The sequence below is a fragment of the Parasteatoda tepidariorum genome, chromosome 7 (genome assembly GCF_982258835.1).
Source record: "Parasteatoda tepidariorum strain Cologne lab strain chromosome 7, Ptep-v5.0, whole genome shotgun sequence".
In the NCBI taxonomy this organism is placed as follows: domain Eukaryota; kingdom Metazoa; phylum Arthropoda; class Arachnida; order Araneae; family Theridiidae; genus Parasteatoda; species Parasteatoda tepidariorum.
The window spans coordinates 20,713,744-20,725,200 of NC_141761.1; the positions used below are offsets into that span (position 1 = coordinate 20,713,744).

The following is an 11,457-nucleotide window of genomic DNA, read 5'->3' on the forward strand; positions in this document are numbered from 1 at the left end:
GATAGTTAATATCTGCATTACTTCAATACCTAATTTAAAAACAATAATCAAAGGTAAAAAGAAAATTTGTAAAAACAAGTACATTCTGCTTTCCATTTCATACAGTTTCATAGAAAAAACATTATGAATATTTTTACAATAATAAACTTTCTAAATGTTGTTACAGCATTAAATGGTGTAACAAAGAAAACTATTTGGCTCAGAAAAAAACTTCACAGGAGCAGTGGATCCATATTAGTAGTTTTATGGCTCACAAAATCAATATATATATTTTGTTTATTATTAGTGTTTTTCTAACTGTTTGTTTTTCATTTATTTGCTCAAAATCATTTTTCATATATTTGCACTTACAAATCAGCAATTAAAAATAAAATTCTACTAAGAAAATGCGTTGCTTTTTCTGATAAGAATACTTTTCAAATTAAATGTATTGCTTTATTGTATAATATGATGCAAACTAATACTTATTATGTACTGCACATAAATATGTCTTGGGGTATGAAAATAAGAAGTAAAAAAAAAAATAGAAGGAAGTTTGAAGTTATAATACAAAGTTGGACAATATTTAGAAATCATATCTCAATGCATAACAGCTCTTTTTTTCGAATTTCTAAGACCTGTATAGTTGAAATTTTATTGATACTTACACTGAAAAATATACCAAATAATATTTAGTATGGAAATTGAGTATTATATAAAGTAATTCAATTAAAAATATATTAGCTAAGTCTATTTTAGAATATTATATGCAAATAAAGCAGTCTTTTACTATCTGACTGCAATATATTTGTAAACACATTTCCTAGGACCAATGAATACATGAGAATACAGATGGGTACTTTAATTAATGTTAAGTAATTAATGTCCTGAATGCAAGGAAAATGAAATGAATAAATGTTTGTAGATGCTAATGGAATTTTCAACGATATTTCTGTTTAAGTTCTACAAACATCTTTAAGTGTATGAATTTTCAAGAAAATTTTGTAACGAGTTTAAGGGCTGAAAATTTTTGTACCGTTTTAAACTATGTAAGTTTATATGGGAAAATGTAAATTTAAGTACAAAATTGGTCGTATAGTTATTGAGAAATGGAATTTTAAAATCTGGCTTTTTCGAATTTTTTTAGTTCAGAAACTATTCAACCAATTCACACAACTATCATACTTTCATTTAATTTTATAAAATTACATAGTTTAATTTAATAATGAATATAGTTTATCTTCATTTAAGTTGAACTTCTAAAAACTGGTTATCTTTAATCTAATAACGTAAAGTCAGTAGTATGGTAACAAATAATAATATGATAAAAGTTAAAATATTTTTAATGATTTAACTATGAATACATGAATCTCAGTTTATGATCATCATGAGTTTACGATTTCAATAAGAGATTCTTTCGAAATTCTTTCGAAATTACCCTAGTGTATGGTAATGGATGTTTTTGGTTAAAAAAAATTAAAAATTAATAGTTTAAATTAATGGAACCAAACTATGCGGTATTTAAAACATTCATTCTTTAGTTTTCCCATTAATATGATAGCGTAATGGTTTATTTTAATTCTCCTTTCCACATATTAGGGAAAATTACACACTCGTAAAAAATTAACAATTGAAAAGTGAAATTAACCGAATAAATGTTTTTTGTATCATAAACAAAGATATAACGGTAAAATTACCAAATTTTACCATGTTTTATAATACCATATATTTTTTTTATCAAAATTACTCTCAAATTGCTATGGTAAAGATCAGTAAGCTTTTTAAAGTTCCCATTAGAGCCAGAAATGTAGCAAATTTTATAAATTTTACCATATTCTTAAAGTTTGATAAACTTTTATTCTCAGTGTGAGAAAAGTTTTTTGCATATCATTTGTCTACCTTTTATATTTTGTATAAATATAATAAGAAAAAAGAAGAAACGAACAATATGTAGTGTTGAAAGCTTTGAAGGATTTTACAATAGTTTGTGTTAGCAAAACAGATGGAGTTTTAATTATAAAACGATAGGAATTAATCTATGTATGGAAAAGCAAATGCTTGCCTATCTGCATGCGTGTCTATCTCTCCCGTTCTGAGTTATCCGATTGCTTTGTAATTTGGTTCAGTGACAGTTTATGAAGTACGAGGAAGATCAATTTCGATATGAATCGTACGAACGGATATCACAAAAACGATAATGGATGAGCATTACGTATTATTGCAATATTAACTGCTGGTGATTCTCTCTGTATTTTTCAATAACTTAAAATATTATATGTATGAAATCTGCTAGATGACATCTCTGTCTTAATCCGCATTTAACTCCTGAAGAAGGTGACAGTATGGAATTTTATAAAGCTTTTTGAAACTCTTCGTTTGTTTCAATCAGATTTTTACGTAATTCTATGAAAACGAACTTTGTAAGGAGAACAGGAATCAAAATATTTTTAAATTGAAGCTATTGTCTAAATTTCTAGTGTGGAAATTCGTATCGATGGGAAAAATATTGTCTGCTATTGGTTTATCATGTTCAATAACATAATTTTCAGTTATGAACTATGAATTATCGTGTGTACAGTGAGCAAAAAATGACTTAGTAGAATAATTTTTTATCTAATGATCGAATCTTTATGTTCTAGGATCCAATCATAATGGTTTGAAGGGTTGACCTTCAATATGCTAGTTAAATAGTGCAGACGATATTTAAAGTTACAAAAGCAAGCACAAAAGCGTGCTATCTCTAAACATAACCTTACAGTGTTCGACATATTCGGAATTTTACGTTGCTCGAAATTCCCATATTGAAGATTTAATTTATCAGGAGCTATTCGACCGATTTTAAATATTGTATTGCAATCATTATCTTGCAAATATGTGTATTATATATTGCATATATTGCAAAGAGTGTATTTCAATTTGCCGTGTGAAATCCCATTCTTTGAAATATTGAAAACCTTTAAATTGTAATACAAAAGTTTTTTCGACTATTATTAAATAAATAATAAAAAACAATAAATATTTTCAAATAAATAATTTTTGGACGGAATTTTCTTTGAATGATCAAATTTTATAATTTCAAGCAAATATTTTTCAATTCTCTAAGAAAGTTCTCAAGATGTGGCGAAATATGCAAAAATTAAAATTAACATAACAAATATTGTGGAGGACTCTTTGTTACGTCGTCAGTGATGATTTGCTTCAAAAATATATATGTTTCTTGCCGTTTGAGAAGCAAATCATAAATGTCTAATGACTCTAATGCGACGGCATAAATCACTTCCCGTAAGATCAATGAGGAATTATATCATAATTATTATTATATTATATCATCATAAACATTGCAAGCTTTGGACCTCCATCCTTACCAAGCTATTTCTATATTTTCTTACAAGGGGCCATATTTCCTTAATTTAGAGCTCCAATACTTTGAGGATCAGGAATCCGAATACATCAAAAAAGTATGTCTCTTAAGAAAAAGAACGTTTTTATGACTGATTTCGTAACTTAAAATAACGACTGTACTTATTAATCGGAATAGGCCATATCAATCTCTTAAATAAATAAGATTAAATCGGTGAACGTAATGATTCAATCATTGGATCAAAAGTTATTCAGATTGGTCCATTTTTTATTTAATTATATATATTTTATTTTTCTGCTCTCGGCACAGATGATAATATCGATAATAAAAAAGTGCAAATCATAAACCAAATGCATATTCCGTGAAATAATTAGTAGCAGAGCTAAAAAATTATTTCTTAATCGCGTAACTCTAAGATCATCAGAAATATTTGCAAAAAATATCATTACCGTTAGTTAATATCCTCAATATTGATTGTAACAACTCATTTAGTATTGAGAAAACAACCATAAGTGCAACCATAAGTTCTTTTTTATTATAAATGTACTTCTAAAACTGATTTTGATGAATTTAAACATGTAAATCATAAGAAAGGGCTGCAGATATTAGTGGAATAAAAAAAAAAATTAAGTACCATTAAAACTGGAAAAACTTGAGGCAAAAAAATTACTATACTTATTACTTCAATAATATCATGTTATGGAGAAGAGGAGAGAAAATTATGGACTATTATTCCTCAGAGATCATTTGTATTAGGGCTAAGGAATTTAAAGAAAATAATTAGGAGAATTGTTATTCTAAATATATTTCGATATAATTTACATTGTAAAAGCAAAGGGAGCTTTTTAAGAGAATTTTTTTGCAGGGCTAAGAATTGGTTTAGAATAATTTGTAACTGAAATTATAATTATTTTTTACTGGAATGATAGGGATAAAATAAGGTATTTTAAGTACCGTATTACTTTGTCCATGAAAATACTTATAAAACATTTATATCACGGGTCCTTATTTTTGCGAAATACATCCTGTGTATTCATATCACAGAATCAGAAATATGCTTTTCTTTCATTTGAGAAACGTCGGATTCCAGTATTAAAAATGTACAAACAGCATTAAAAACTATATCCTTATTGACTTTTCGTAAATACATATGATGGTAATAATTTTTGTTTACTTTTCACAAATAAATAAATACAGAGTCAGAAACCCCAAATATTGCGATCAGAAACTGAAATAAATATTTGAAAAAATAATGTATTGGGAAAAGGATTTACGCAAAGGCATTGAAAATGAGAGTATTTTGCCGGACATTTTTATCCTCGAGGCCTTGTCAATAAAACTTCTATATACGACACTTTAATCTTATATCTTCAAAACTAAACACAGAAGGAAGAGCTCATTAAAGATGATGTCAACGAAAACTCAAGTCAATCGATCACTTTATGAGCCGTGTTCTTCTCATGAAAGGTACATTGCATAATAATTTATCTTTTCTTGCTCAATAAAAACATTCCAAAAGGTGTAAGGAAAAAAAATAATATTTACTTAACGACAATTTTTTAAACTAAAAAAACTAATTTAGTTGTCTTCAGTTTTTATTTTCTGGGACACACAAAAAAAAAATAAATCTAAAGAATTAAGCCGTAAGAAAACAGCTTTCAATTTTTTTCGAAACGTGTATTCTTGTTTAAGACGGAAATACTTTCTCGTTGTTTGATCCTATGTCAATCGTATGTCCACCTGATCAATAAAATAAGATATATTTTAAAAATTTCTCTTATTTTGATTAATTTCAACGTTCCAATTTTTATTTTTAATTACATATATTTTAATAAATGGTTATTTTTAGAATAAAGAAATGTTACTAAGACGGGAAAAAGTTGTATTGCTTCAATTTCATATATTAAATGAAAATAATAAATAGAGAAATCCAAAATGAACATGTTTTTTTAGACAAAAGAATTAGCTATTGTTTTTCTTTTTTTAATAAAGGTTTAACATACTTATTATTCATACATCTTTAAAAGAAATAAATACACACCCACACCCACATATATATATATATATATATATATATATATATATATATATATATATATATATATATATATATATATATATATATATATATATATATATATATATATAATAGCGGACCCGACAGACGATGTACACACGTCTTTAATTGGAAAATTTCAAATTTTTTTGAATAAACTGTAACAATCTGGATCGTTTTGATGCAAATTTTTATTAAAAAGTTATCATATTATCTAACGTCATTACATATATCTTATCACAATTCGACCAATCGATAGCGTGTGAGTATGTGTATACTATCAGCGAAGCTAAATGTAGAGGTTGTTTTAAATCAAAACTTAAACTTATTTTAATTAAAGGTAAAAAAGTGAAAACTTAAACTGTTTTATAACAGATATATTTTTTCAATTAAAAAAACTTAAGTTATCGTAATGCCATTAGATGTACAATATTTTTGGTTAATCCTTCAGGAGCATACACAAACAAATTCGAGGGTTTTCCAACTCTGGAACACGCAACATATAATTGACCGTGAGAAAAGCACGGGTTTTCTAAATCTAAGTCACAAATTGACATTGTTTGACCTTGTGACTTATTAATAGTCATAGCAAATGCTAAGTGGATTGTAAATTGCAAACGTTTGAATGGTATGGTCGAATCTGAAGGAATCATTGGGATCCGGGGTAGAAGTACAACTTCACCTTGAAATTTTCTACTTAAAATAGTGGCTTCCAAAATGTTACCCATGATTTTTTTTATGACCAGTCGCGTGCCATTACACAATTTCGGAGCATTCAAATTTCTAAGCAAAATTATAGGTGAACCAATCTTCAATCTCAAATTATGGGGTAGCATTCCAGGTAAATCTAGTGAATTTAAAAACTCGGCAGAATAGTTGACAACTTCATCAGGATCAACAATAGTGTCAATCGATTTGAATGTAATTTCACTACCAGGCAATGATTGTTGTACTTTAAAATTGATTGCGTCAACATCTAAATTTTTTGCGGCTAAAATAGCTCGCTCACGTAGCCATGCATGATTAGTATAATTATGTGGCAAATCTGGAAAGATACTTTTTATTAACTCCTCTTTGGTAGGCACCATGATGCAAAAATTCTGTGGGAGTCGAATATATTGTGTATCTTCATACAATTGAATATTACCATTGCCAATGTCTAACAGTTGTTCAGAGAATCTTGACGCTAATGGATCATTTTGAACTTGAACACGCATATTAAGAGTAAGGCATAATTTACTGACACTTCGCCACAGATAGGATTCTTTCAAACATGCGTTTATTTCGTCCGCATATGTCGCACGTGGAATAACGGGTAATGTTTGTCTGAAATCACCTGACAGCAGCAGTAGAGCACCACCTGAAAGCCGAGTATTATCTTTGATATCTTTTAGGGACCTGTCGAGAGCTTCAAGCGAATGCTTGTGGGCCATTGTACATTCATCCCAGATAATAATCTTACATTTTCTCAAAACTTCAGCTATGCCTGAATGCTTCTTTATGTTACACATTGCTTTGGGATTGGTATGAATATTCGAAGGTAATTTAAGTGCTGAATGCGCTGTCCGTCCACCATCAAGTAAGGTTGCTGCAATGCCTGATGAAGCAATTGCCAATGCAATATGATTTTGAGATCGAATGCGCGCAAGTATTAGTGAGATGAGGAATGTTTTACCAGTGCCACCTGGTGCGTCCAGAAAAAAAATCCACCTTGTTGTGCTGCAATTGACACGTTAATTTGATCATATATACTTCGTTGCTGAGCACTAAGCAATCGTTCATTGTTAGCAACAAAAGTAGCCAGAGAAGTCATATCGAACTGGTGTTCACGTTGAACGTCGCTGTTGATGATATCTGCTGCTTGGCGGATTGGAGCTGGCATACCAAAATTTATGAGCGGCATGTTCAAAATAAGAATACAAATATCCTCAATCATTATTAATGCCACGTTATATATTTCTGCGGAGAATTCAATGCTGAGATTTTGATTAGTAATTCTTATCCGATGCAAAATATCCTCACTCATTGAGTCTTTATATTTAATCCACAGAGCAGATGCTTCAGACGGAAAACACGTTGTCAATATTATTGAAAATAATTGACGAATTTGCTGTGGAGATGAGCTCAGTGCTGCATCTGCAAGTGTGAGGTCCCAATGGTTATCATCCTCCAATAAATGTAACTCACGACGCGCATCAAAGAAAGTGCCGTATAAAGTACAGTTGACTTTTCGCAAGTATTGGAAGGATGTCGGTCCAGGAACGTTAACCAATAACAAACGCAGAAAAAAGCATTCGCGTTGCTTGGGATGAACTGTATATAATCATCCTAAAGTATTTGTCAAAACTATGTCGGCAAATCCTGGGATGGAGTGCCTCGTTTCCGTGGTTCACAACTTTTTGATTGTTTATTCCATAAAAAAAAATTTAGGAACATCAGCATACATTAATGTCTTCACCAACAATATCTTGTCGATTACAAAGGTTGAAAAATTCAGTAAGAGTTGTTTCTGGAGTTTTTAAAGCTTGTTGTTAGTGCATTCTGTTCTGTGAAATAAACACGCTGTCCATTTTCAAGATGCACAGCCAAATGTACAACAGCAGGATCCCTTTCATGTATAGGAAATGTAAAAATTCGCCAAATAGCTTCATTACTACTTATGTATCGTCCCATTTGATAATGTGTTATTTCGTCATTCTTATTTACATTTTGAACAGCAAATATAGCTTTATCACTGCCCTTATGAACGTACTTACAAATGTACTTGATAGACTTCACCGAACTGCATAACTCAACGTTTATGTGTGCTTTATAGGTTTTGCACAGCAATGGTGAGTATGGAACCACCCAGCGATTATCGATGTCAACCCTTACACCGTTTGATAGACGCAATTCATATGATTGACCGTCATTGTTTACATCTCTACGACGGTAAGATGGATAACCATCGATATTGGTGATAGTGTCAGTTTGACATGGTTTAGGAAAACGTTTCGTACATTTTCCATTATCCATACATGGTGACATCATGTTGAGAGAACCACATGGACCATGGATCATATTAGTAGTCACAATGTCAAACAATTCTTGATCAACATTCGGATTTGGAATTTCCGCTGAAATAATTTTGCCAATTTCTTCTGGGCGTACTTTGTCCACCAACCAAATCAAAATATGCGCATGAGGTAAACCTCGTTTTTGCCATTCAACAGAATAAAGCCAACATCGTGTTTCACCAAATACCGAGTGATGTGTAATCAATTTCATCAGAGATTTCAATTTTTGTTTGAACACACGTGCAATGATATCATGGCGATGCATCGATGTTTGACCTGATAACAGCAAATTTTTAATTTCATCCCAGTTTGGATTACACGTAAATGTGATAAAAAGATCTGGTCGGCCGTATGCGCGTATGTAAGTCATGGCGTCTTGAATATATTCTTGCATATGACGCGGACTACCAATGTATGATGATGGAAGAATATATGCGGTACCGATGTTGTTGATATCATTCGTTGCATCTACGTTACCGATTATGGCGTCACGCAAATGAATGTACTTTTCAGAACGAAGTTTCGCTTGATTAAATATTATATAACGCAATCTCTCACTTTCGATTTTTGCATACATATCAACAATGTACTGATGAAATAGCTGTCTGCATTGGAGAATGTTATTATCTTCATTTTCACGAATCATCAACCGGTATGCGTAGAAGTTCATCGCACTAACTTTCTTGATTAGTTCTTCACCTGTAAATAAAACTATTTATAAGATAAACAGAAATAATTGGTTCAAAAAAAATTATAAAATAATCTATAAGTTGTGCCTGTTGTTGGATTCCTTTGTTTGATATTTAAATGATATCCATCTTCTCCTTCCCAAAATATCAATGGATATTGCAGTGCGTTGTAAGAACGATGATTGTCTTGAATTATTTGTATTGTATTATCTCTGCGTTGTATGCGAATATCTCGACGTTCACATGGGTCACCAGCCATAACAACTGCAACTTCATTAACAGTTGGAACATTATATGTGCCTGCGTACTTTCCATAGGGCACTTTGTCTGCTTTAATAACAATGCCGTAGTTGTCGTTTTGCAGTTTGTTGGAAAGAGTCTTGAACAATCGCATCAAATGGTTATGGTTGTGCAAGAACGTTTCCAAAATGTTCACAATTTCTCGTTCCTCCATCTGCTCTATATGGTTGTATACGCACCGTGTATGAGTTTGTAGCTCCTCATCGCCCATAAAGTAAATTTGTAAGAATTTTGGATCGACATTAGGCATTGGAAGCAATGAAACAATTTGGTGGTACACTTGACCTTGAATCTTAAATGTAGATTCAAAATTATGACCATCCTCATTATGAAGAATTTTTGTTGTTCCAAATGATGTCATTTGAAAGCAAGAATTGAATTTACGAATTTTCCGCAAAAACAATTTTGACTGAGATGTGGCTCCAGCTAATAATGTTTTCAAAGATTCCGGTGGTGGATTTAACGGTCGAAGTGAAATTTTTCCAGATGCGCAACATAAACCAGCTGATTCACCTTTGTACTTTAAAGCATGACAGTATTGACACTTGTTGTCCATACTACCGATTAAGATTAATGCATGTGACGAATAGTCTATTTCAGGATCATATTCAAACGCAAGACGATTAAGTGATGCTCGTATCAATGCTCGATTATCTTGCATTCGCCGTTGGTTACGTTCTCTGTTTTCGTTGGTCGCTCGTTGGCGTATCTCTCGCTGTCTTAATGCATTTGCACGAAGACGTTGATTGCGTTGCTCTGAATTTTCATTTTCACGTGAATCTCTGAATTTCTCACTCTGAATTTTCATTTTCACATTATCCGTCAAGTGTTCTTCAACTGTTCTATTCAATCAACGATCATGGACCAATTGTGCGTTTCGAGTACGTCGATCAATATTTCTTGCTCTTCCACGAAGACGTGGCATTTCTTTGTAAAACAAAATACTGTAAATTAGTACATAAAAATATTAGTAATTTATTGAAAATGATATTTTAATTAAATAACAGGACTGAGAAGATTTATTGTACCAAATTTTAAATAAAAAATTTGTAATTTTATTTTTTTGCTTTTTTTTATTTAATATTTCAAATAAGAATTTTTAAATAAAAACAATTGAAGAAGTTTTATATGGAATCAATTAGCTTCACAAATAAATTTATAGGTTAGAGTAGTTGTTAACCAACGCACGTATAAATTCGATCTAAAATAATACAAAATACTCACTTCAATTCCGCACTGAATCTACAAAATGTGTAGTTTTTTACATTTTTAAAATGCACACATCAAAACTCTTCAAACACAATAATAACACGAACTTACAAATTCTATTCAACGACTCTTTTTTCTGCTCCCTATTAAATTATATGTGTATCAAAACAAGCTAAAAAAATATTTACAGAAAAACAGAAGTTTTATGACTTTTATTATTTTTTTGCTAGTGAGAGCCAAAACAATATGGAAATGAATGAGGGAAAACTGGATCCTACCACGTGATTTCCCGGCCAATAAAAATGTAGCGTTAAACGTTTAACGCTTTCTTGTTGGAAGTCGCATAAGAAGTATAACTTTTAAGAAGTAGAATTTTCGCCACTCAATAAAAATTGGACCGAATTGTGAATCTAAACCATTCTCGAATCCTTCTGAAGGTACACAGAAAAAAATTTCATTTAAATCGGTCCAGCCGTTAAGGAGGAGTTGAGTGACAAACACACGCACAGACGAAATATATATATAAAAATATATATATATATATATATATATATATATATATATATATATATATATATATATATATATATATATATATATATATATATATATATATATATATATATATATATATATATATATATATATATATATATATATATATATATATATATATATATATATATATATATATATATATGAGCAATTCTACAAGTAAACGCCAATTAGGCGGCCAAAAAAAATTTTAAAAATTTGGGGGGCACACTATTTCTACATGAATTTTCTTCTTTTTAAACCCTAAAAAGG

General features: G+C 30.4%; 2 protein-coding genes across 2 annotated transcripts; both read right to left on the reverse strand.

The window, feature by feature from the left end:
- Positions 1-5,800: 5,800 nt before the first annotated feature.
- Positions 5,801-7,299, reverse strand: LOC147806941 (ATP-dependent DNA helicase PIF1-like). Its single transcript, XM_087168702.1, has 2 exons — positions 7,149-7,299; positions 5,801-6,993 (listed from the first exon to the last, which is right to left on the reverse strand). The coding sequence occupies exons 1-2, from the start codon at positions 7,297-7,299 to the stop codon at positions 5,801-5,803; spliced, it is 1,344 nt and encodes a 447-aa protein (XP_087024828.1).
- A 590-nt stretch (positions 7,300-7,889) lies between these two features.
- Positions 7,890-10,249, reverse strand: LOC147806942 (uncharacterized). The gene is made up of 2 exons (XM_087168703.1): positions 9,229-10,249; positions 7,890-9,151 (listed from the first exon to the last, which is right to left on the reverse strand). The coding sequence occupies exons 1-2, from the start codon at positions 10,247-10,249 to the stop codon at positions 7,890-7,892; spliced, it is 2,283 nt and encodes a 760-aa protein (XP_087024829.1).
- Between the last annotated feature and the right edge of the window lie 1,208 nt (positions 10,250-11,457).

Excerpts from the sequence above, each read along its gene's own strand:
- LOC147806942 (XM_087168703.1), bottom strand. The coding sequence starts at position 10,249 with ATGAAAATTCAGAGTGAGAAATTCAGAGATTCACGTGAAAATGAAAAT. Across the intron at positions 9,152-9,228 it reads ACAAAGGAATCCAACAACAG|GTGAAGAACTAATCAAGAAA; the intron begins GCACAACTTATA and ends TTTTATTTACAG.
- LOC147806941 (XM_087168702.1), bottom strand. The coding sequence starts at position 7,299 with ATGCCGCTCATAAATTTTGGTATGCCAGCTCCAATCCGCCAAGCAGCA. Across the intron at positions 6,994-7,148 it reads GCTTAGTGCTCAGCAACGAA|GCATTGCAGCAACCTTACTT; the intron begins GTATATATGATC and ends TTGCTTCATCAG.